Source organism: Cyprinus carpio, chromosome B5, assembly GCF_018340385.1.
Source record: "Cyprinus carpio isolate SPL01 chromosome B5, ASM1834038v1, whole genome shotgun sequence".
Classification (NCBI taxonomy): Eukaryota; Metazoa; Chordata; class Actinopteri; order Cypriniformes; family Cyprinidae; genus Cyprinus; species Cyprinus carpio.
In genome coordinates this window covers 14847608-14872415 of record NC_056601.1, presented here as the reverse complement: position 1 = coordinate 14872415, position 24808 = coordinate 14847608, and the positions used below count along the sequence as shown (strand labels likewise).

At 36.6% G+C, this 24808-nt stretch overlaps 1 protein-coding gene across 3 annotated transcripts; it reads left to right on the top strand.

Moving 5' to 3' along the window:
- The first annotated feature begins 1229 nt into the window (after positions 1–1229).
- Positions 1230–23165, top strand: LOC109086786 (disabled homolog 2-like). 3 transcript variants are annotated; one of them, XM_042724575.1, is made up of 14 exons: positions 1230–1612; positions 9500–9708; positions 13539–13687; positions 13818–13916; positions 14013–14144; positions 14312–14395; positions 15172–15195; positions 15302–15334; positions 15809–15871; positions 17569–18180; positions 19478–19625; positions 20148–20636; positions 21264–21343; positions 21507–23165. In XM_042724575.1, the coding sequence occupies exons 2-14, from the start codon at positions 9627–9629 to the stop codon at positions 21573–21575; spliced, it is 2064 nt and encodes a 687-aa protein (XP_042580509.1). In that variant the 5' UTR covers positions 1230–1612; positions 9500–9626; the 3' UTR covers positions 21576–23165. The 3 variants fall into 3 exon arrangements, with proteins under 3 accessions (XP_042580509.1, XP_042580507.1, XP_042580506.1); XM_042724573.1 differs by having other exon boundaries at positions 1232–1608; positions 20145–20636; XM_042724572.1 differs by having other exon boundaries at positions 1233–1612; positions 20145–20636.
- Positions 23166–24808: the final 1643 nt, after the last annotated feature.

The window sequence follows — 24808 nt, the reverse complement described above, 5'->3', positions numbered from 1 at the left end:
CACATAATATATTTTAGTTTACAAAACAAGTTTTTTTTCTTCTGACTTACACTGTAACACAAGCATTTATTTTCAATGTACTGTACATGTTGTTCATTCATACACTGACGTCAGGGAACAAAAAACATTCCCTCAGAAGCAGCGGTGCTCGCTTTAGGGCCACATCTTAACAGTTTCCTGGCCTGACATTCTTCATGAGACACTTGAATAGGGAGTAAAAAAAAAGAACATGCTTGAAACTAAAATACTGAAACAAAACACTCTCTCTCTATATATAATGTATGCATAAAACCTGAAAAGAATAAACAACATGACATAAGGGTTAGACTCTACATACTTCACATGTAATATCGTTGTTTTTAGCAGGGATCCCATTTTAAAACGAGGGCAATGTTCTCTCAAACAATGCAAAACCTGCTCTAAAAATACTGTCCATTTAGCTGTCAATCAGCTGCAGCACTGAGAAAACAACTCCTTTGCTTTCCTTCTCTATTACTATCACTGTCAAGCCCTCCTCTGTTCAAGGCACACTGTAATTTGTTCTACAGATGGAATATCCCCCACTAACCAAAGATCATAGATGATACAAATCCCATAGACTTAAGTTGAAGGAAGGACCAGAGCCATATCATAAACAATTAGGCTTGGCCTATTTTGGTTTGGGCCAAAAATTAAGAATTGGCACAAGAATTATTGTGAACAAGTAACCATTTAATTGCCATTAAAATACCCATGTTTTCTAGTCCCATTGTGTAATAAGCAGGCCTATGTATTGTTTATAATATAAATATTTTAATAATAGGATTATATTAATTGCATTCTAATAGGCCTAATATTTTCCATGATATTCTAAAGATATTATTTTGGGAGGAGGCTATATAAATAACACATAACAAAAAATACAGAACAGAGAAACAAAATGTAAGATGTAGGCCTATATCTTATAAAATTTTTAAAAACACTTTAAAATCTACAAATCTACAATAGCCTATTACACATGAACAAATTACTTAAAATATTTTTTTAATGAAATGAATCAAATTACATAAACATATTAAAGGTGACTGAATTTTGTTCATGGAACACCATGTACAGCTTGTTGACGGTAAATTATTGCGTAATTTCTTTGACTGGAAACAGCAGTGTTGTAATGTCCAGCTGCAGTATGAATATTTTGTCATCAAGACAAAAATTACAAAGAAAAGAAAACAAGTGCACAGGCAAGCGAAAAATATAGGTGGGAGTTACAAAGAATCAGTAGTTGATAAAAGACGAATTATGCACTATAGAAACAGCCAGTGAGAGCGCATTAGAGACGATCATGTGTCGTGTGATGCAGTGAATACAAGGAGATCGCCGTCTGTCTCTGGTCTTCAGAGGGTTAAATTTCACTTTGAGGGGGAGTTACCGAATCTGCAGTAACATCAGAGCACATTCCTCAGAGCTGCCAACATCCCGGGAATAAGACCTTCACCGTCAACATCTCAGACCCATATCCCGGGAAATATACCTACTGCACTACCGGACACGCGTCGACTCTGTTGTCAAGCCGCGTTTTCTCTGCCGGTTCGGAGTATGCGAGCTCCAGGATCCGCTCAATGTCTTAACGTAGGTGTGTATTACGTTTTCCTAAATGAATGTAGTAGCCTATTGTGTCAGAAAACCTGACTATTTCGGCCAGCTATTGAAACGGATCTCGTGCTTTAAACGAATGAACGGGAGGGGAAAATAATTAGGGGTTTTATTTCATTTTTATTTATTTTTTAATGATAGCGGTCCGTTTCCATTCATTGCAGCATGAGCTCTGTTACTGTCTAAAGTCCTCATATTGTCTTTCGCAATGCCGTATTGTATGCTTTTTACAGATTTTCCACGGAATTACCGAAGACATTAACACAGTAACGCGTGCTAATGCATTCTCACAGACCAGACAAATGTGACATTCTAACGTGCCTAGAAGAAGTGTTGCATGTTTCATTTACCGTTGAGTCGTCGATACATGCTTGAATCTTCAGGCATTTACAGGTCTTATGAAAATGAGGAATATACCTCCTGTTTATACGGTATCTGTATGAAATCTACGTCTATTTCTTTTTGCAGATAGAACCTGTTGATTTTATACGATTCTATTTTAAATTCAGTGAAAAATAGGTGGATACGACACTGATGTTGGCTGCTGGTCTGACCTAAATTCACAGATGTTTGCATTCATCAACAGTGACCACATCCGATGTCAGACAACTTCATGTTGATGCCACACTCATATGCATTTATGAGATATAGCTTATGGCATAAAATAAAACATGCAATAGCATGATCAGCATTTTGAACCTTTTAATATCAGTTTAAAAACAGCCTCCTCACCTTCATGTCTGAAGTTAAACTGTGAAATCTCATAAGGTAGGCTAGTTTTGTATTTTCTAAACCTAATTTTTTAGACTTCTCAGCAGTATCACATGAGGCCCAAGGATGATAATGTCCTCATATACTATGTTATGACCTTAAATAATGGCCTGCTTTTTTAAGCGACACACAAGCTTAGGTGATTGTTTACTTTTGGTTCCAGGTATGATCTAAGTTCCAGGGAATGTATATCATTAAGTCCTGGTAGTTCTTAATGACAGTGCAAGACTGGGAAAAGCTCAATTTTAACATGCAAACTTAATGTGGTGTTAGAGTAAGAGTGATGAGAGGACAAGAGAATTTTCAGTCACTTTAACTGTAAGGCCTACAGTTTCTAACTTTCCCTGTATGGCATTTTCATCTTCTTTTGCTTCACCATCCCCCATAATACTTTAAGAGGAGGAAATGCCACAGTAAATACGTTCCTGTTCCTCTCACAAAACTGGAAATGTAGAGGGAACATGTAACAATTTTATAGTGAGCTCACTTCGATGTTGAATAAAAAGAATAAAAACCTATTTGAAGCTTTGAAGGAAAACATCTTTGTTCCTAACATTGGATATGGGCAGACGCTTTCAATCTTATTGAAAACAGCAAATGTGCTTTTACTTAAGTATGTGTAAATGACTTTACCAAGGATGAGTAGCCAACTCTTTTAACAGTTTCAAATGTGAATTACGTTTAAAAATGATGCTGGGTATGACTCACATCAAGACATTCTTCTTTCTCCTGTTGGTACGATGTGTGTGCTGTTTTATTGGAACCAGATGTTGGCACTCAACATAGTTTTCTCTTCTGTCCCTCATTCTGAACTCTTTAAATGCTATCCAGCACCTTCACCCTCTTCCCTCTCTTTTCATAAAAAGACCAACATATTTCAGCGGAGAAAGTCGTCCAGAAAAGAGAGAAACAAAGGCAACTTTCCATCACTTTGGACTTCAATAAGACTCTTCTCCACTAACTCTGCTGTCTTTTCCTGCCTCTGTGAAATTTTATTAGACAAAAGGGACTGCTATTGCATTTCATTGTGGACATATATAGGTCAGCAGAGAAGTCATGGCAGCTCTTTTATGTTTAGAGTAGTATTTTACTGTAGTGGCCACATGCTGAGGTAAGTGACCTTTGCCCCAAGTGTTTGTTTGTACTGCACTTTCCCCCTCAAAAAAAAAAAAAGGAATGAAATTGGGATTTTTCCTTTATACCTGTAAGGAAAGAAAAAGTGGTTTAGGGCCAGATGTGGAAACCTTTGCTTTCAACATTATCTGCTGAGATAACACTTAACCTCCACACACTTAAAGGGATAGTCCACCCAAAATAAAAAAAACTGTGTATTTATTAGATATATTTAAGAGATGCACCGATCAACCGGCCAGGGACCGGGATCAGACGATTTTCTGTATGATCTATATACAGAAGTTACAGCCTCCAAATATATGATATATTTGATATTATTTTTTTTTTTTTTGTGTTCCATAGAAGAAAGTCATTCAGGTTTGGAATGACATAAGGATGAGTACATGATAGAATTTAAGTTTTTTGGGGTGAACTATCTTTTTAAATGTGTGGCGGTCCCATTTTATCCTCTCAGATAATGCAGGAATCAAACGCTTTCTTATCTGGCTATAAACCCATTTTCTTTCTTTCCTAGATGGTCTCTGATAAATAAAGTGTAGATTTCTCCCTAGAATCAACTTTTACAATGACACTGTCCATCTTTCGGCTTATCAGAAGGGACTTTGACCCATGACAGGACAAACTCTCCTTGTCCTTCTTGTTTAGGACAGAAACTTTGAAAATCATTAGGACATTTTGCTGCATTTTTGCCTGTACTGAAGTACTCAATTTCACCTTTTCTACAAACCGCTATAAATATACAATATAGGTTCACAAACAACATACTTTAATCCTCTGTAAGTACCCTGAGTCTAAGGTTTGTGTTTAAAACACAGGTATTTAGTCTGTTCATTTCGTATCTTTTAAACACTCCTGTGGCTTACTGTACTGTTTGTCTTCATTTCAGTAAACTATTGTGTGAAAAGAGGAATTTCCTTTGCTTGGTATTCCATAAAGAGTTTGTTTTGTCACTAGATGAACCTAGTTATAGTGTTATGGGCTAGGCAGTGTTTGTACACCAGACGTTTTAATGCTTCTTTTGTAGCAGTTCTGGAACACCTGAACGACCACACAAGCATAGAGCTAAAATTATGGGTTACTGTGCTTTTTAAATGTTTTTACTTATAAAAACCTCTACTTATCATGGGCCCTCATGCTGAGAAGATTAACTGTATAATGATTTCCTGTGAGAAAGCCTGCATGACATTTTCAGCCTTCATTTTGAGAAATCAACGTACAGGGTATGCCTTAGTAGTACGGTTACACTTTGAGGACCCCAGAGGTTTAACGAGGGGCAGTCTGACTAGATGTCTATGAATATCATTCTACAAGACTTTAGGAGTGGGTTTGGTCTCCTTCTGCTGTGCTATTTGAAGCACAAGTTAACGTATCTAGCCTGAAGTACAATAACATTGTACTATTCTAGAACTCAACTGGAATTTGGTACAGTTGCACTAATTTATTGCTTTCAGGTTTGGATTAATATTCCGATTTATAAGTATAAATTGATAAATATAAATGTAGCTGAATTTTTAATGTTAATAGACTACTGTTAATAGACTTTTATACTGTATACTGTATGTGAAATAGATTGGTTTATACATTAATCGAGGCTGCATTTATTAGCAAAAATGCAGTAAAAATTATGTATTAATATTATGAAATACAATTTAATCCTGTGATGTAATTACTGAATTTGCAGCAGCCATTACTCCAGTCTTCAATGTCACACGATCCTTCATGAATCAGTCTAATATGCTGATTTGCTGTTCAAGAAACATCTATTATTAGCAGTGTTGAAAACATTTGTGCTGCTTTTTTGCAAAGTGAATTGTAATTGTTTAACTTGTCTTCCGAGCTTTGTGTGTACCGTGTGCTTTGCCCTCATTTTGTTTGATTATGTGTCTTGGATGATGGATTGTGTGTTTGCTGTGCAAAGCCAGCCTGCGAGTGCAGCACTATGAAAAGAGTTGCCCATACCTGTCAACGGTTGTCATAGCAACCCTCACAATCCAAAGCCATAAGGGTCATACAATAATTGGCTAGGCACGTTACATTTGAATTGCAAAATGTTACAAGAATCAATATCATTATCACCTCAGCAGCCTCCAGCTTCTTCTCTGATCTCCATTCTCAAACAGTTCATTAGCCTCAGCCAGTTACTGAAGGAGTCTTAAATGTGGATGTGTTTTGAGGCCATTAAATACATTGATCGGTCCTGCATGTGGCATGAGTATAATCGGGTCTTTGTTCCTGGTACACTGTGTGTTCCTTCTAGTTATCCAGTGTCCTGTTGACAACTGACAACACACCCCTGGAGATTTTGTCTGTCCAGTGTGTTTACCTCAGAGCTCTGAGATTCTTGGCATTGAGCTGGGGAGGATGTGTCTTGGCTTTCCTTTTTTTCATGGGGATATTTACGCATACTCTATAGCTTATGTTAAGCGACAGCCTTGGGGCCGGGGACAGGGAAGAGGAAAGATGGTGTTTATATACCCATTCTTAGTCCTCTCCGGCTCCAGTGCTTAAGACCCGCTGAGATGCCAGGGAGGAGAAAATGGACAGACCAGCGAGAAAGTGCAACTATTGATGTTTTTCTTGCACTTTGACCAGGAAGTACTAAAGTCATGCGAGGAAGAGTGCAAAAAATGTTTTAAAGGTACAAGAGCCCATATACTGTACAACAACTTATGCCTCATATGGTGACCATATGGTTGGATGGAAGATAGAGTTCACTGAGTTTTACTGGCTAGCAGAAGAGCATGAATTGTCTGTTTAGACAAAACGGCCCAATTCTGTGCTTGAGACCATGTAGTCATTGTAAAATGAGACTTTTTGAAGAATTTAGACCACAGTTTATGAAGTGGTAATGGATAATATGTTTTTGTAATTAAATGTCACATTTATTTTTCAGATGTAACACATTACGAGGTTTTGCTTGTGTACAAAGCAAACAAAACAAAACAAAACACTGCACTAGTGGGAGGTCTGTCTATTACAATGCACTAATTCCTGCACACGTTTACATTTTTCTCTTATGTTTCCTGTGTACTGGGTTTCTGTACATTGGACAAGCTCCAAAAATGAGCTGAAACTATAAACAATGACAACTTTTGCTTTTTAAAGCTTTTCGCACTGTGCGATTTATTAAAGCATGTTGAGTGAAATGGATGTGTTTTATTATTAATGTTATTAATTATAATTATTACAGTGAAATAAATTTGTAAATAACTATACTCTTAGTAAAAGTAATATACACTGATCAAAATCTTGTGGTCAGTAAAATCATTAAGTTTGGGGTGTTATTTGAGAAATTACTATTTTTTTAAGCAAGAAACCAAGACTTTCGCATTGTTACAAAATTGTGTATTTAAAATATATGCTTTTTTTATTTCTTAAGGATCATGTGACACTGAAAACTTGAGTAATGGCTGCAGAAAATTTAGCTTTGCCATCACAGAAATACGTTAAAATGTAACAATTTTTATAACAATTTTTACTGTATTTTTCATCAAATAAATGCAGTCTTGGTGAGCATAAGAGGCTTCTTTCAAAAACATGGGGGGAAAATCTACCCCAAACTGTAGTATAGATCATTAGCCTAACTATGTTATTTGCTGTTAACGTAACGTAGCAACTTGCCACTTCAGATTCTGCAGTATTTATCTACAGTCATTTCACAGTAGCTTAAAGCACAGACCATCCACTCAGATTTTGTTCTGTTTTAATATCTTTTAAAATGTATTTCTGTGATGACAAAGCTGAATTTTCAGTAGCCATTACTCTAGTTTTCAGTCAGAATTACTTGTTTACTACAATGAACCATCACTTGTCTTTGATGCACCGTGTCAGTCTCTTTCAGCTGTGTCAGTTTCTGTTACTACTCACCTTTGAACACCTGAATGAATTCAGTACTGAATGGTTTAGAAATCCTTCCAGGAATTTAGTGCTCATAAATTGATAATGCTAAGATAATGGCGTTTTAAAGATATCTTTGTACTCTCTATCGACCAAATTACCTAAATGTGTATGGATGTAAATGTGGTTCTTGCAATCTGGGATTTGAATTGTTATTTAGGTGTGCCCTGCTAACAGTGGCTGTGTGCTAGATATAAACACAGTATGTTTTCTCAAGTCTGTTGTTGTAGACTTAATAGTATCAGGGTGTCAGCTAGATAGAGACCAAGAATTTATTCCTGTCTAGGACATCTTAATAGGTCACCAGCATGACACATTCTTCCTTTTTTCCATTCTTCCTTTTTGCCAGGAATAAGGGAAGGACACTGCATTTGTGGATGTTTTATGCCATGTTTGCTCTGTCTACCATGAGTTGCCAGCAGCTGTCTTTCAGAGGAAGAGCAGCTGGTACTCTGTACTCTTATAATAGAATCTGCTCACTAGTTATAGATGACCAGCAAGAAGTCTGGGGTCACATGAGGGTCGCCAGTGTGAGAGGTGAAGCTGATTATGGGTTAGGAGCTATTTATAGCTGGTGAGACACAAAGCATACCATTTTGAGTTGGACTAAATAACAAATTTGATTACAAGAAAATGAAGGTAGACTATTTTAGAAATTTAATTGGAACTTTGATTAATAAATGACCACTTTTAATTTATTTATATTTATTGAATTTTATATTTTTAAGTTTTTCATTTTAGTCACATTTTTAATAAAGTGCTTAATTTGTGTAATTTTTAGTGCTTTATTTAGTGCTTCAACTTAGTTCATGTATTTGCTTAGGCGACATTTCTAATTTTCCTTTAGTTTAAATTTTCATCTAATGTTTACATTTTATTTGTTTAGCTTTTCTTAAAAAAAAAGAAAGAAAATAGTTTGTTTTAATAGTTTGAGAAGGTTAATAAGGATTTTATGGTTAATCTGTAGATGATATTAACATTCTAATTAGTTTTTAATTACATAACATTATTTCAGCATTGTGTTGAATGTTCCACAGGAAGGATGTTTCAAGGAAAAGTGTTGGAGCCTGTATATTTATAGGCAGATTGAGTCAGTGGATAGATGAGGGTAAAAACATCCTAAATATTTTTTTATGTATGAGCAGCTTGGAATTTTTTTTTTTTTTTTGATTGAAAACAAATGTTCAAAAATAGCCAGTCTGTGTTATGAAGAAAGTGGAGAATGAATAGATCCCAGATGGAAGGGAAGCTCTGACTTCCTGTCTTTGGGTGCAGGGCAGGATAATTGCAGTGCAGAGACAGCAGGAGACTGTGGTCCTGTAATGGATATGCCAAGAAAGGACAGGTTAGAGAATACAAAAATGCCTCGGTGACCTATCACCTCAGATAAGTCTATAGGAGAGCCAGTTATCTGAATGAATTCAGAACATGAATCACATGGTGCGTTAAAGGCAGCGAGTGGAGAGTATTTAAGGCTGAACAGTGCAGTCACCACAGCTAAATGCTCTAGAGTCCAGTGTGTTTATTCAGCTTCTGCTTAAGCACAGCTACTTTGATTAATAGTATTCCCTGTGTATTTATTCAGTTCGCTGGAATGAAACCAGGGCTGGTAAGCACATTACCTAACCAGTATGAGTTCAGAAAGCAAGTGATCAGCACACGCTAAAAAAATTCACCAACTTCCGACATTGAATTCATTATCAGCTATAGTGTTGTCATGCTATAATGCTTGTCTCAGCAATACAGGCTGTGACTAACATGTATGGGAAAATGTGTGTGTGTTCATATGCATTTTCATCAGATATATCATAAGAGTGCGTGCAAGTTATGATACAAATGTAATCAGAATCACTATATGCATCCATCATCAATGAATTTACACTTAATACAACAACACAAACTAGATTATATAATTTAAATCATTGATATTTGACAGCTGAAAATGTAACCTGCCTCCTAAATGTTTCATCCTAGTAGCAAATAGCTACTAAGCTACTGAGGACTTCTAAAAGCTACTAAATCTGTTTCCTGTTTTGATTTCTCTCTCACTTTCTTTCCTCTTCAGTGCGGGCACAGCTGAGCATGGTCCACTGCTGAGTTAAGCTGTGGTGCACACACTGCAGAGAGGAGAGCAAGAGTGCTTCAACTGATCCTGTCTTCACACTTGTTTTGCACGAGGCTGGCCTCCAAACATGTCTGCAGAAGTGGAATCCAGCACACCCCCGGTCGAGCAGGCACCTTTCAAGACACCCTCCAAAAAAGAAAAGAAAAAGGGTATGTGACAGGGCAGGGGGCTTCACTTGGCACATCTCAGTATCTTGCTCTGTTAAGTCCAGACCTTGGGTTCAAACGGTTCAAATGCAAATGGTTCAAATACTTTTACATCATTTTTTCTCAAGCACAGCTTTGCCAATCATTGTTTAAAAGGCTGCAATCTTTTTTTTTTTTCATTTTATTTAATTGGTAGTTCCTGATTGAAACTTCGCCATTATAAGATGATATGTAATGTATTGTTATAAGAAAGTACAAAATCTTAGTAGATGTCTTTGTTGACCTACTTGTGTCTGCTAGCACATCATTAGTGGTATAGTGAGTGTCCCGCTGAGGTTTACTGTGAGTCTCTTGCTGTGTGTGAGTGTGTGAGCTAGCGTCCACGTCCCCAGTGCACCTAGAAAAACCCACAACAAACATGTAATGAACCTGAGGTAAATCTAAGCCCTCATAAGAGTTTTGAAACCTGAAAATACTTCTATTGTACTTGCCACCTCCTTAAATGAAAAGGCAGCTTGTTTTGGAGATTTGATCTGAGAATTTACATGAATTTAAGAGCTGGTTAAGAAAACCATTTTGAGATTACATCCATGATTTATGGTTCAGTCTGGAATCCAAACGATTTGCCATATTGTTCTCTGGCTGTACAGTTGGAAACAGATAAAAATGATTTAATAGTTTAATGTGTTAACCTAAATTGATCAGTTTATTAAAAAATATTAGCTTTCTTTGGAAGGTTTCAGTTGTTATTTTTTTGTTGTGGAATTTTAAGCATGGGTGGGCTTTTTATTAGTTTCACATGAAATTGCTTTTAAGCCTTTTTGACATTTTAATATTTGAATATATTTTGATGTCCTCATCTTAGATGTGCCAGTTTAACTTATCTATTTGAATATATTACTTTTTCCCTTCTATAGAGCACAGTTAGAAACATTGTGCTTGTTTGCAGCCTGCATGCAATGGTAAAAGCAAATTACAAAATCTTGTAATACAAAATTCAAGCACCATGTTTTCTGCATTCTCATTACTTTAGCATATTTTCAGCAAATTTTGGATGTTAGATCAGACATTCTCTATTTAAACCTAATCTGAATCACTTTTTTGGTACTTAAATGCAAAGCTGATGCAGTAGTAGCATGATGATTATGCAATATGTTTATAAACTAGTGATTACAGTTGACAAATGAAGGTCTTTCTGGTACAATAAGGCACCAAGATGACTATTTGAAGAGGACTATTGGAGATTCCTTGACATGTCGTGGAGCGCAGTGCAAAGTTGGCGAACAGCCACCTGCAGAAACTTACAATCCTCTGTCCAGAGCTCCAGGGGCCTCTTTGACCCAATATTTCTCTGGATTTATTTTTCTAAGCTGGAACCTTGTGCACAGAGGTATTGTTTGTCTTGCCTAGCTCATTCATACCAACAGAGAACACTAGTGATGGATTCCATTACAGTCCTGTTGCTGTTTCCACAATACCTTCCAGCTGCAACTGCAAGACACTCTCCAACATGTCTATTTATGAGCCTTTTCCACAGGCATGAAAACAAGCAGAATGATTCCCACAGTCTCACGCTGAGGAGCCAGCAGTGACTTGGGTGATGAGGTGCATCTGGGGTTGAAGGAGGTCTTTCATAGTCATGTGTTGGACATAGAAACATAAAAATAATGCTGCAACATGCCATTTGATCTTTCAGCCACATGTTATGTATAGGCCTATTTTTCTTTCATATCTTTAACTTTATTATAGATTGATATGTTTTTGGCTTTTAAGTAAACTCTTTGATTTAGACTGGCACAAAAATGGCATAGCTTTCCTTCATGATCCGGCTCATTTGTGAGCAATACACCATTTTTCAATGGAATTTGCCTTTAAGTCCATCACTATGTGTGTATTTTGGTGTAACTGAGTGGCAATTTCTTTTTGCAGATGATGAGGATGTGAAATGCGAAAGCATCTGAAATACACAAATGAGTTTAGAGTTACAGTGTTTCATCCATTTGAGTGTACCATTTCAGTACCATTTCAGTGTTCTTCAGTATGATATGGTTCTAAATAGAACTGTTGTTACATGTAAAGAACTCTTAAAGAACAATCTATTTTAGTGTCTATTTAAAGCAAGCACATATTTACAGGTATTATATGTTCATGTTGGTTGGGAGTCGTAGAGCAGAAACCTCAAGCCTGTAGAGTTCCTGCATGGGATGAATGTCAATGCTGTCCCTCAGCTTGGCCACAGAAGGCATGAGGTCTGGGCCTCCGCCAGGCTGTTCTCTCTCAGTTTCTTTTTGTTTCTCTGTGTCTGGCTTACTCCCTCTTTCTCCGCCTCTGCCATCTCAGCAGCGCCACTTGCCAAAAGGGGACATCGCCACATAGTCAGCTGAGCTCTGGTTTTGAACTGAGACACAGTGCAGACAGACAAAATATAATGGCAAAAAGTCCAGAGAATCAAAAGGCAAGTTGAGTTAGATGATAATGAAAAGACTCAATGAAGAGGAGAGGAGTTGCTTCCGAGGAAGAAGGACTGATATGAATTCTCAAACTAATAATGTGCAAATTATGTGGCGCATATTCAAAACAACACTATTTCAGGGCTAGAATGTGGCCAGACAGACAGTATATTAAAACATGCATTGGGAGGAACCCGATAAATTTCCATGATCAGCATATCAGCAGCGCTCTGACGCACTTTGTGTTCATTTTAATCAGCCTCCTTCAGATCTTTTTGCGCAATTGAGCAATCGCACATATTTTGATGAGCGTCTGGCTAACTTGCTGACATTTCCAGTGATTGAATAACATTCAGACTGAGATTCAGAGCTGCTAGAGATAACTCTGTCTCTCAGACAGCTGGTACCATCAGTTCCTTCCGAATGGCATCAATCAGTCCCAGTGACACCTGTAATTATGTCGCTGAATCGTTTCTCATTCCTCTAAGAATAGAGGATTTCATAAATGATTCTGCACTGCGCTATTCATTCCCATTTTAGATGCTTTTGTTTTGAATGACAGCTGGATTTGTGAGGACAGCTGTAAACTGTAATCAGTTAATTACATGGAGAAGTATTTTAAAAAGGTTAAATGACAGGGGCTAGTCCTGCACTACAGAAAGGACACTTAATTAGTGGTTTCATGGATGAGTGAAGAACCTGCTTTTTTCAGCTCTTTTCAAAAGGATAAACCTATCCAAGACATGTACAGTTTTGGTGCTAAAAAAAACTTCATATTATTATTATTTTTGAAAACAGCTGTGCTGCTAAATATTTCTGTGGGAACCATGATGCTAGTTTTTGAATTCTGGATGATGAATAGAAAGTTCAAAAGAACAGCAAAAAAAAAAAAAAGGTTTTTTGAATTGTAGTGTATATTTGCACATTTAATAAAATATATGCACATGTATTTTTCTTTTCTTAAAACAGATAAATGTGTGTTTTCTTAAAACATACAATTGAAAAAAATAAATAAAAATTTACTTTATTAACAGCCCTAATATTTGTAAGCCTCTTTTTTTATAGGTTTAACAAAGCTAAATCAAAATCTGTCCAGGTACCTTCTATGGTATTCATATCTCTGGTTCGGAATTAACATAACTAAGTATAAATATCAATTGTCTCAATCTCTCTAAAAGGTCATTTATAGAGTATCTGTTTATGGTGATCTGTGTCACTGCAGTTGAACTATTTTAATAAGCTTTTTAATTAAAAAGCATTACATTCTTTCTCCTTTAATACATGCCAACACACACTGTACTAATGATTAAATGAAATAATTTTAATTCGCACGGTACTACATTTTGTTTTCGATTATCATCTTTCTTTATCTCCTCTTCTCAGCTGTAGCGAGCCCAGAGAAAACAGATGAGTTCCTCCTTGCCAGGTTCAAAGGTAATGGAGTTCGCTACAAAGCCAAGCTGATTGGTGTAGATGATGTGCCTGAAGCAAGAGGAGACAAAATGAGCCAAGACTCCATGATGAAACTAAAGGTCAGTGTAAGGTTGAGCATGCATGCATGTTGACAGACATTTTTTAGCAGGATACTGACTACATCCAGAATCAAGTAGTCAAAATATTGTTTATGAATCATTAATTTGTCTTTTTTCTCTGTGATCACAGGGCAAGGCGGTGGCGGCTCGCTCTCAGGGCAAACACAAGCAGAGAGTCTGGGTGAACATTTCTCTCTCAGGAATCACTGTTACTGATGAGAAAACAGGGGTGCGTTCTTCTCACTTACTCTAGTATAAACTCTTCAACAGAAACATCATTTAAAAGCCAACAGTATTCATTGTTATTTTGTTTTGACTTCTCCAGGCAACATTACTGGAGCACGCAGTAAATAAGATCTCCTTCATCGCTCGGGATGTCACTGACAACAGAGCGTTTGGCTATGTGTGCGGTGCGGAAGGCCAGCACCAGTTCTTCGCCATTAAAACTGCACAGCAGGTCCAGTGAGATTTTATTGAGCAAAGCTCTTTCCTTCCTCACACTCTTATGCCTTAGGCACATACAGACAAACTTGTTCTGAAAAACCATTCCCCCCACTTAAAAACATTCACCCATAAACCGGCAGGAAGCATGCCTTTTAACACACTGTTTGTGTTTTCACTCAGGCGGAGCCTCTTGTCATTGACCTGAAGGATCTTTTCCAGCTAATCTTTAATATGAAGAAAAAAGAAGTTGAGGGTTCAAAGAAGGTGCAGGACCTCTTAAAATGATTCTTAGATGATTTTAGGCTGTATGAGCTGCTGAGAAACATTTACAGTACACGCAGGCGATCATCAAATGTAGCAACAAGTTTTGTATGCTACTGTTTAAAAAAATACTGTTTTTTTTTTTACTTTTTTTAAGCAAGGATGCATTAAATTGATCAAAAGTTACAGTAAAGACATCTATAATTATGCAAGGATTTCTATTTAAATGCTGTTCTTTTGAAAATTTCTTTCCATTCAAAGAATATTATTCATTATTGAAAATAATAAGACATTTTATTTGAACACCAAATCAGCATATTAGAATGATTTCGGAAGAATCATGGCACTGCAGACTGAGGTAATAGCTGATGAACAACATTTGGTTTTGCCATAACAAGAATAAATTATATTTTAAATATATATGCATAGAAAACATACTTTAAATTGTAATAATATCTCACATTATTACTGTTTTTACTGTATTTTTGGTCTAATTAATGCCGCTTTGCTAAGCATAAGAAACATCTTTCCTCAAAAATCTTACCAACCTCAAACCTTTGAAAGGTAGTATATAGTATGTATCACCACAACCTGCATTATCAAACATTGTTATAGACTTTATGTAAATTTATAACGCATTCGTCTCTCAGACATAACATGAAGACTGAAAACATTTCTGTTCAGCTGTGCTTTAGTCTGTCTTGTGTATTGATATTGCTTTTATCATGTTTTGTCATTTTTTATTCTGACCTACTAATCAGACCTTGTTTTCTCTTTAGGATGAAAATAATAAAGTGATGGAAGTAAGTATTGAGACATTAAAAGCTTCAGCTGCCAAATGTTCATATCATACTGTATATTTTTGCCAGTGCAACTATATCTCAATTTCTGTCAATATTACTTCAACAGAATGGCAGTGAAGGTTCAGACAATGACAGAAAAGTAAGTGTGATTTATTGTGGTATGGTTTTTTACCAAATGGTTCTGATCTTGCAAAACAACAGTGGAAGTATTTTGTTAGTGGTCTCCAACCTGAAGGCAGAGTTAGCAGTAGAGTTGTGTCCCTCTGGCTCAGTTCCTAAAGCCCCCTGCTGGGTTGTCTTCATGTTGTTGTTCACCATTTGCACACAGCACCTAAACTAGTCTCCTCAGGGGGTGGAAGCTAATGAAGTTAGCAGACAGGAAATAACTGAGACGCATCACATAGCAGCTCTGGCCATTCTCCTTTCACTCAAAGTCTTTGGAAAAAAAAACAAAAACACAATTCTCCTCATTCTCTTCATTGCTCATTTCCTCCTATTCATCTGCCCACAGTATGAATAGCGCTTCTCTTAGGTGTTTTGGTTACTCTGACTCTGTTTGGCTTCCATAATCTGGTCTGAATCTTGTTTTTCCTTTTTCAACTCTGTGCTGCAGGGCGTCGAACAGCTGGACTTGTTTGGAGACATGTCGACCCCACCTGACTTAAACTCTCCCTCGGTAAGACTGTTGGGCAAGAATGAGTCACACATGTCACATTCAGACTGAATGTGAGGCTTTTTCACTCCAGTTTTGTTTATTAATGGATTGTATTGACGGTAACACTGTGTTTTATTAACACAAAAAGACACACTAACATTATTAATGTTATTTCCACGGAAATCTATTATACACCAGACCAAAGCAACATTATCCAAATGAGACATTACACTGTTTGAAAGAGACTAGCGGCATTCAGACAAGTCTCATATCCTGCTATAGTCCTTGTTTAGTCTTTGGTGCTTGATTGACCTCAAATGAAGAAAATGCCGTCATGGGGAGTAGAAGGACTATGTTCAGGCCAACGAAAATAACAAGCACTAAAAACTCAACAAGGCTCAGTTGTTTAAAGACACTGCACTTTAGAAGAGTTTAAAAGCTGTATGAGGCTGTTTTTGCCTCAATTCTCAGCCCCTTGAAAGTGTTAAATAGGTTACATGTAAAATATATATGAGTTTCCACAAAAAGAATGAGTCTTTCCGTAGTCCCTCATCTTCTGCTTAGAGTTTACTTTCATGTTGAACTTTTCATAAGTGGTGTTGATGCAGAGTCTTATTCTTCTAACTTCTAACACTGCGATCACTGTGAGAGAACAAGTTCAGGTAATGTGTGCATATACTGTCAAGTGTATTCATTCATTTTAAGTCATCCATTATTCAACCCGTGTTGTCGAAAGCATGGTATTTTGGGGAAAAACAGTTAAGCAGGGTTGCCAACTTCAGTAGCGGAAGATAATGGACAAATGTCTTTAGGTTTCACCATTTACAATTAAAGAAAAAAAAAAGAAAAGCTAGCAGTAGCTGCCCTTTATTCTTCCTTGATTCTTTGCTTACTGTCAAATGTAGCGTCTGTGTAGCATTTTCAGTATTAGGGCAGTTCACAACTCTCTGGGTTTCACATCCATCTTTTGCAATTAGTATTTGGATCTTTTTTTACTTGTATGAAACCTACCATTCAAAAGTGCAAAGTCACATTTCTAATCTTAAAAAAGATTTCTATTTCAAATAAATTCTGTTTTTTATCTTTCTATTCATCAAAGAATCCTGAAAAATATGTTTCCACAAAAATATTAAGCCAAAGTTTTCGACAAAGATAATACTGAAATGCTTAATAAATGTTTCTTGAGCAGCAAATCATCAGATTAGAATGATTCCTGAAGTATTATGTGACACTGATTACTGGAGTAATGATGCTGAAAATTCAGCTTTTACCATCACAGGATCAAAAACGAAAAAACAGTTTTTTTTTAATTGTAATAACATTTCACAATATTACTGTATTTCTAAATAAATTCAGCTTTTCAGATTTTTTCCCTCCCAAAATCTTACCAACCCCAAACATTTGAATGGTTGTGTAAAACTGATTCAAATGGGAAAATATTGTTCTTAACTGTGTGGGTATAACATGCTAAAATTCAGAACAGAGTGTATCCTTTGTGGAAAATGAAATGCAGTTCTTTCCTCTAAAAACAGAACAGTTCTGTATCATACAGGATGGTTGGCAGCCCTACACTTACGTCATGCATGCCCATCTTGTTAAAATTTCTGATTGCTTGAACACAGCATCTACCTAAAGTTTATTTTACTTCATGCGTGACTTAATCTATATTATTGGCATCCGCTTAGAATTTATTCTTCCCTCCTCAAATCTTCTTTCAGGAATCTGAGAACATCCTGTTGATGGATTTGTCCACTGAGATAGACAGCAATCAGAACTGTGTTAAAGGAAACCCCTTCACCTCGTCTTCTGTCCCCAGAGCCCCATCCAGCCTCTCGCCTGAGAACCCCTTCTCTTCTCAACACAGCTTCTTCCCCGCCCCTATCCATGACCCATTCAGTGACGACCCATTTTCCAAAAGTGATGATCAATCAATCAGAGATGACCCTGCCATAGCCAACCACAACCCTAATAACTTGTTTAATGGTGGTCCTAAGAATGGTGACTCTGACTACTTAGGCCAGCAGTTTGACCAACTCTCCAGCAGGACAATCATCCATGCTCTCAGTAATGGCCATTGGCCTTTAGATGGCAGAGCTGCAGAAGCCACTAGCTGGACTCAGAATACTGTCCCAGTTCAAGAGCAGAATGGACATGGGAAAGCGATCCCTAATCCCTTTGTGGGAGGTTCAGAGAAAATGCAGCCGGTGCAGAATGGTGTGAAACATGAGAATGGAGGCATAGAGCCACCTGTCAATCAAACCAAGGATTCGGTCATTATAAGCCCTCCACCACTCAACATGAAAGCCGGGAGGGGCAGGAGGAGTGTAAAGGTGAGGTTGCATTGATGACACTGTATTATTTCTTGCTTTTTAATTCGATAAATAACATTCTACCTCACCTCTCAAAGCTTTCTTTTTTCTTCCTTTCGTGTCTCTTTAAGCTCTCTAATCTATATCTAACACCACTTCATGATTGGTAATGTTGTTTGCCTCCATTTTTAATGCTTCAGTGAGTTGTACTCATAAGGTAAGGATGGATTTGCTAATGTCTTTCCCATCACATTAGGCTACATGTGAATATATATATATATATGTGTGTGTGTGTGTGTGTGTGTGTGTGTGTGTGTGTGTGTGTGTGTGTGTGTGTGTGTGTGTGTGTGTGTGTGTGTGTGTGTGTGTGTGTGTGTGTGTGTTTTATGCATTCTTTGATGAATAGAAAGTTAAAAACAACAGCATTTATTTCAAGCAAGCATCTTTTGTACCATTATAAATGTATTTACTGTAATTTGATAATTTTAATGCATCATTACTAAACAAAAGTATTCATTTAAAGGTGTCATGAACTGCCGTTGTTTTTTATTTGTGTTGTTTTCGGAGGTCAAGTTATAATGATATCAAATTTTTTACTAAAAAATATAATGATTTAGAAGTAAAAGGCTATTTTCTGTCCTGTTTTGACCCCCTCATCAAAACACTCTTTTTGAATAGGCGTGGCAGATTGTAGACTCGGAAGTAAACGCCCACTGATATAATTGGCTAACTGTTGTGTATGTTTGACAGTCTACATCCTTCACAGCTGCTGTGTTTTAGTTTAAAAAAAGCATCAATACTAAGTACATACTAAATGATCTGTTTAACAGAGAAAGCAATAGTGATCACGTAATAAAAACAGTTACTACTCTCACTTGTGTGGTGCTCTTGTCATTTACCTACAACATGTGCGAATCGGTGGGCGGGGCTAAAGTAGTAAAGAAGTAGGGATTGATCTTCTTCTGCGGACGCAGTGTTTAGCTGCACTTTTACATCATAAAGTGGAAGTGTAGATTCTACAAACTGTTTTGGCAGATTGCCATCAATATAAGCTGATTTTAGACTAATAAAAAAGTCTTAAATTTTGAATCTTACAGGATGTTTTTATAGCCTGATGAAATGACCTCTTATATATGAAAAGATCAAGGGAATTTTGATTTCTCAATTCTCAACCCCTTTAATCTGTTACAATATGCTTGTTTAATCGGTGTTCTGTTTTTTTTTTTTTTTTTTTTTTTTTTTTTACTTTTATTTAATCATCTTGGTTTGATAATGGGTTGAATCTCTTTTATAATTATTTTTGTTTTCTCTTTTATAGTCCCCTTCCAATGAAAAACCCGGGACAGATCCATTTGTTCCACCAAACCCATCAGAATCACCACCTCCTCAACCTGAGAACTGCCCTGTCAACTCCGTCAGTCTGTTCAGCAGAAGCCCTTCCTCCACTGACACACTCACAGCTCTTGGTAAGATGTTTGAGACAATACATAAATATCTTGACATTTGTGAGCTTCCAAAAATGCTTTTTCAAAATGTCAGCGATTCTCATTTAAATGAAAGCTTGAGCCTAGAATGAGTGTGGTTCTGTTCATACCTGTATATTACTGTAGCTCAAACAGTAGGGCACGGCACTAGCAGGGCCAAAGGTTCTCAGGGAAATCTTGAACGCAGCGTAAGTCACTGAAAGTTGACATCAGAGTCCAAAATGAATACCTAGCAAGTGGCAAACACATGGGAAAATAGACTTTGGTGAACAAATAAAACTTTACACTATTTATAAGCAATATGCATGATTCAAATAGACTCAAGTACAGTAGTATAAAATTCACAAAATGAGGGCTGATATGGTGAATACCATTGTGTTGAAATTAATAATGGCTCTTAGTATCAAGAGGAGTGCATGGTCCATTCGATGCTTGTCATATGTAGAACACTGAATATAATAATAGTTCATCTTCTTTTTATCAACACTATATTTTCTTTAAAAGGGTTGTCTCTACAAGCTCCACCTGCAGTCTCCACTCCTCTGTGGAATCAGCCGCTCTCCTCCATCTTCCCCAGCACCACCAGTGTCTCTCAGCCTTTCAATCAAGCACCTGTCTTCTCCACTTCTCCTGCGCCTGCCTGGGGAAACATTCCTGGAAGTTTTGGGAGTTCAACTGCTACCCAACAGCTTCCGTCATGGAGCACCACCCCAGTCTCCAACGGATGCAATGGATCCTGGAGCCCTCATTCAGCCCTGGGGAACCCCTTCCAGACAGGCATATTTCCACCCAGCCTTGTGCCCGATGGACAGCAGAGCTCCAGTCTCCCTCCACTGGTTCCACCTCGGGCAGTAGCCACCAAAGAAGCTCCAAAAGTGGACAGTAATGCTTTTGTTGACCTGGATCCTCTGGGAGAAAAGGAGAAGAGAGATATCAAGGACATGTTTAAGGATTTCCAGATGGCTAAGCCACCAAACGTGCCAGCGAGGAAAGGTGAGCAGATATGAATGTGTTAGTAATTAAAATCTCAGCTGTTTTAACAATTACATGACAATGGCATGAAATTCACCTCTGCATCTGATGTCATTTAGAGTTGCTCATAATGTGCATTTGGGAATGCAGCATACACCAGGATCACTTTATTTCATTTTCAACAGTTTTCAGAAATAGGTTATACAGTATCTTTATTTTTTAGAATTAGAGTTAAAAAATAATATGCATACAATACATTTATTATTATTCTGTTCCTAAAAACACAGTGTGAATGTGATGTGGACTGCAATGATATCACAACAAAAAAGATTGCGTTTACATGCATGTCATGTGACCATTAACCAGTGATATATTTGTGTCATATAATAGTTTGAATTAATTTTTAGATTTCTGTTTTTATTCTATTAAATTTTATTTTTTAAGTTTTAGTAATTTTGTTGTTTTTTGTTATTTTATTTTTTAAGTTTTAGTAATTTTGTTGTTTTTTAGTTATTTTTGTTAGTTTATTAAAGTCTGTTTATATATAGATTTTTTTTTCATTATTTTAGTACATCAAGTTAAACTTGTTTAAAATTAGAAATGTTGCTTTGACAACTAGCTGAAATAAAAGTTTGTATTTGATTTCAGATGAACTAAAGATTGGAGGCCAGAACCCATTCGACAACTCTGTTGGAAAAAATCTGTTTGGCACATCTGTACCTGCAACTGTATGTATATGTGCATCCTTATAAGATATTATGAAACATTTTATCAAACAATAACATTATTTTGAGTTTTTCTAAAAGCCTCAAGAATGATTATGTTTGTTCTTTTTCTTCTTCTTAATTTTTCTTTTATATTTATGTTTCTTTTTTCTTTTGACCTTTACAGAGTGCACCTCCCATAAAGACAGTGGGCTTAGATCCTTTCAGAGACCCATTTGGAAACCCATTTGCATGATATCCGGACATCTTGATGACTCCATAGGGTCCAAGTATGGATCAAACACAAATCACTGAACAAGAAATTATGCAAAATACAATTCCATCCCAGATGTTTCAGCTTTATAATGTTGTGGTTAAGCTAATTGATACATAACGACAACCGCTTTTCACAGAGCACCATTTTTATGTAGCTTTGCCACTAAAGTGCATCCTGTTCAAGAGCAGGTCTCTTAGCTCTGATGTCACAGCCAATGTCTGACAGCCAAATGAAGCATGTGCAACCCTCCTCGTTTTATGAACCATGGTCATGGACAGGCTAAAAATAATTCATCCAGTGCTGGTCTGCTGTTAAAACATGTTTATCCCAAACAAACATGAATTTGAGTGCATTTTGTCTATAAATGACAACATGATGACAGTGGTTTGGTTTTCCGTACTAAAAGCACTTGAAGGCAATTTTGTCATTTTTGCACCAGTAGACAAGTTATTGTTGCCTTGTTTGATCACTTTTTCTTCATTGCAGTATTATCTTGACATTATATGTTTACTTTACCACATTTATCAAAAGCTTTAGGGCATGACTGGTTACTAATTTTGAGAAACATTTTTATGAACTGGCATATAAACTGAATAAGATGACAGATTTTTGAAATATCCAATATTAAATGTCCAATCACAAACCATCATGATGGACAGCAGAGAGACAGTGTATATAATATCTGTAGAGATGCTCTGATATGATAACTGTGCAATCAACATCATATTGTACTGACCTGTTCATTACAAAAGATTGACTGACTCTTATCAACCTGTATTTTCTTTGATCTGTATTGTGTTCTGTTATTTGTGAGGTGGTGAGCTTGCGATATTCACTAATATATACAGTATGTACTGTCATTATGTCAAAAGTTCTTTGTTTTTGTTTTGATTTGACATTGAATGAATAATCATATTGAATGAATAATCTAAATTGCTACTACTGGCATGTTGTCAACGGTTCTGCTAATATAAACACCTTCAAAAATAATATCTATCCATAGAATAGGAGGATGATACTATTTAAGCACATTGTTTTGTGTGTAACATGATGATCCAGAATGCTTCAGGTAATACTTGATAAGAGCATACTGATGTGTCTGATTGATCTATGATATTTTACTACAGTGCTCTTTATTTTTCCCTTTTGATAGGTGGGGATATAATCATTTTCCACCAGACAAATTAAGTGGAGAAAACATAATATTGCAAGGTTTAAACGTGTAACAGAAATGCATTCATCTCAGTGGATTAATGGATAAGCAAAAAAAAAAAGAGACAATGTGTGTACTATACTGACTGTAGTGGATGCTGAAGAGTTTGTCAAAATGAACTATGTGAATTGTATGTGTGTACATATATAAATATCTGCTCTGTTATGCACTATGCCATCTCTACCTTGGATGCTATAGAACTAAGGTGTTTTAAAAAATGTAGTCGCTGCAATAAACTGGAATTTTAGTTAGTGGAATAGATTCAGAATTGTCCTATTTATCTTTTGCAAAGTTTGTATTCAAGTCTGTATGAGACCAGTTGGGTCTACTTCACAATAAAGTGATGAATGGCTGAATGCTTTGAGCCTCACATTTTAAGTTTTGTTAGTATAATGGTTTATAATCTTTGAATGGGATCAGAAGAGAACTCAATTCATTTTCTAAACTAGATGAAAATAAACGTGCTGAATGAAGTACACTTCAAACTTCAGACTGGCAATGTTCAGAATGGAATGCTAGCGTGCTACCTACATAACTGTAGTATGCTACAAGTCAAGTCACAATTATCACTTCAAAATTAATTATATCTTAAAGCAGCTATAGCAGGGGGATGGGGGGTATTCTCAGACTAAAGTTTGGAGTCCAAAAAGATTGTTAAAATTTGTGGTTAATATGATTGCTATGATTGTTCATTCAGCACACATAAAATGTAATGTCAAGTCAAGCAAACATTTTTTGCCTAGGCCTAGTCTCCAAACTGAGGTAGTAAGAGTAGTATGCTAGTATAATATTATATTTTGGTGCTCCAATCAGCCATTGAATTATCTCTTGAATATATATATATATATATATATATATATATATATATATATATATATATATATATATATATATATATATATATATATATATATCTATAATATGAGTGTGTGTGTGTGTGTGTGTGTGTGTGTGTGTGTGTGTGTGTGTGTGTATCATTTGGGTAAGCAGCTTAAACACTGATCTTTCAAGACAGGTCACCTTTATTTATATAGCGCTTTTAACAATACAGATTTTGTCAAAAGCAGCTTTACAGTATCAAATAGGAAAAAAGTGTGTCAATGCAAAAGGACAACAGTAAACACTCAATTTTAAGATGTCATCGTCCAGCTCAGTTCAGTTTAAATAGTATCTGTGCAATCAAGTCGATGATATCGCTGGAAATGTAGTGTCCCTAACTAAGCAAGCCTCAGGAGACAGCGGCAAGGAACCAAAACTCCACTGATGACAGAATGGAAAAAAACCTTGGGAGAAACCAGTCTCAGTTGGGGAACCAGTTCTCCTCCGTCCAGACAAACCAGCAGGTTGCTGCAGCAAAGACAGATTGTGCAGAGTTCTCATCTGGTTCCCTTGGTCTTCTCCCGATGGCCTTCTAGGAGACAAGGTCTTCCCTGGGGATCTGTCTCTGGGGCTCATCTAGTTGTCCTGGTCTCTGCTGAAATTCAGGGCTGTAGAGGTCTTCTAGGTGCTGATCCACTATCTGGATAGGTACTGGATCTGGTGGCTATGGTGACCTCGAAATAAGAAAGAAACAGATTACTTTTAGTGCAGATGCAATTCTTCTTACGAAATAATTCTTCTTACGATGTAATTTCTTCTTACAATGTAAATTTTTCTTATGATGTAAGAAGGATTTTCAGTTATCATAAAATGTTCTTTACAAAATTGGAGGAAAAAATATATATAAAAACATAAATTGTAGTTTTAATTTCATAGAATTGCATGTCAACGACGTGCCTTCCGACAGAGTGTTCTTTTTCTTCTTTAGGAGTTTTATGGCGGTTGGTCGACAGAGTGTTGCTCCCATAGACTGTAAAAAAAACACGTGTGTACTTTCAGTCATAGCTGACTTTCTGAAGCTGCTGGGTAATGTAGTTTTTAGCTGGAGGAACGCGGCAAAGTGAGTAACAGTAAAACTACAAAGACCCACAATGCCGTTCGCGGACTGAGAAGAGGTGTC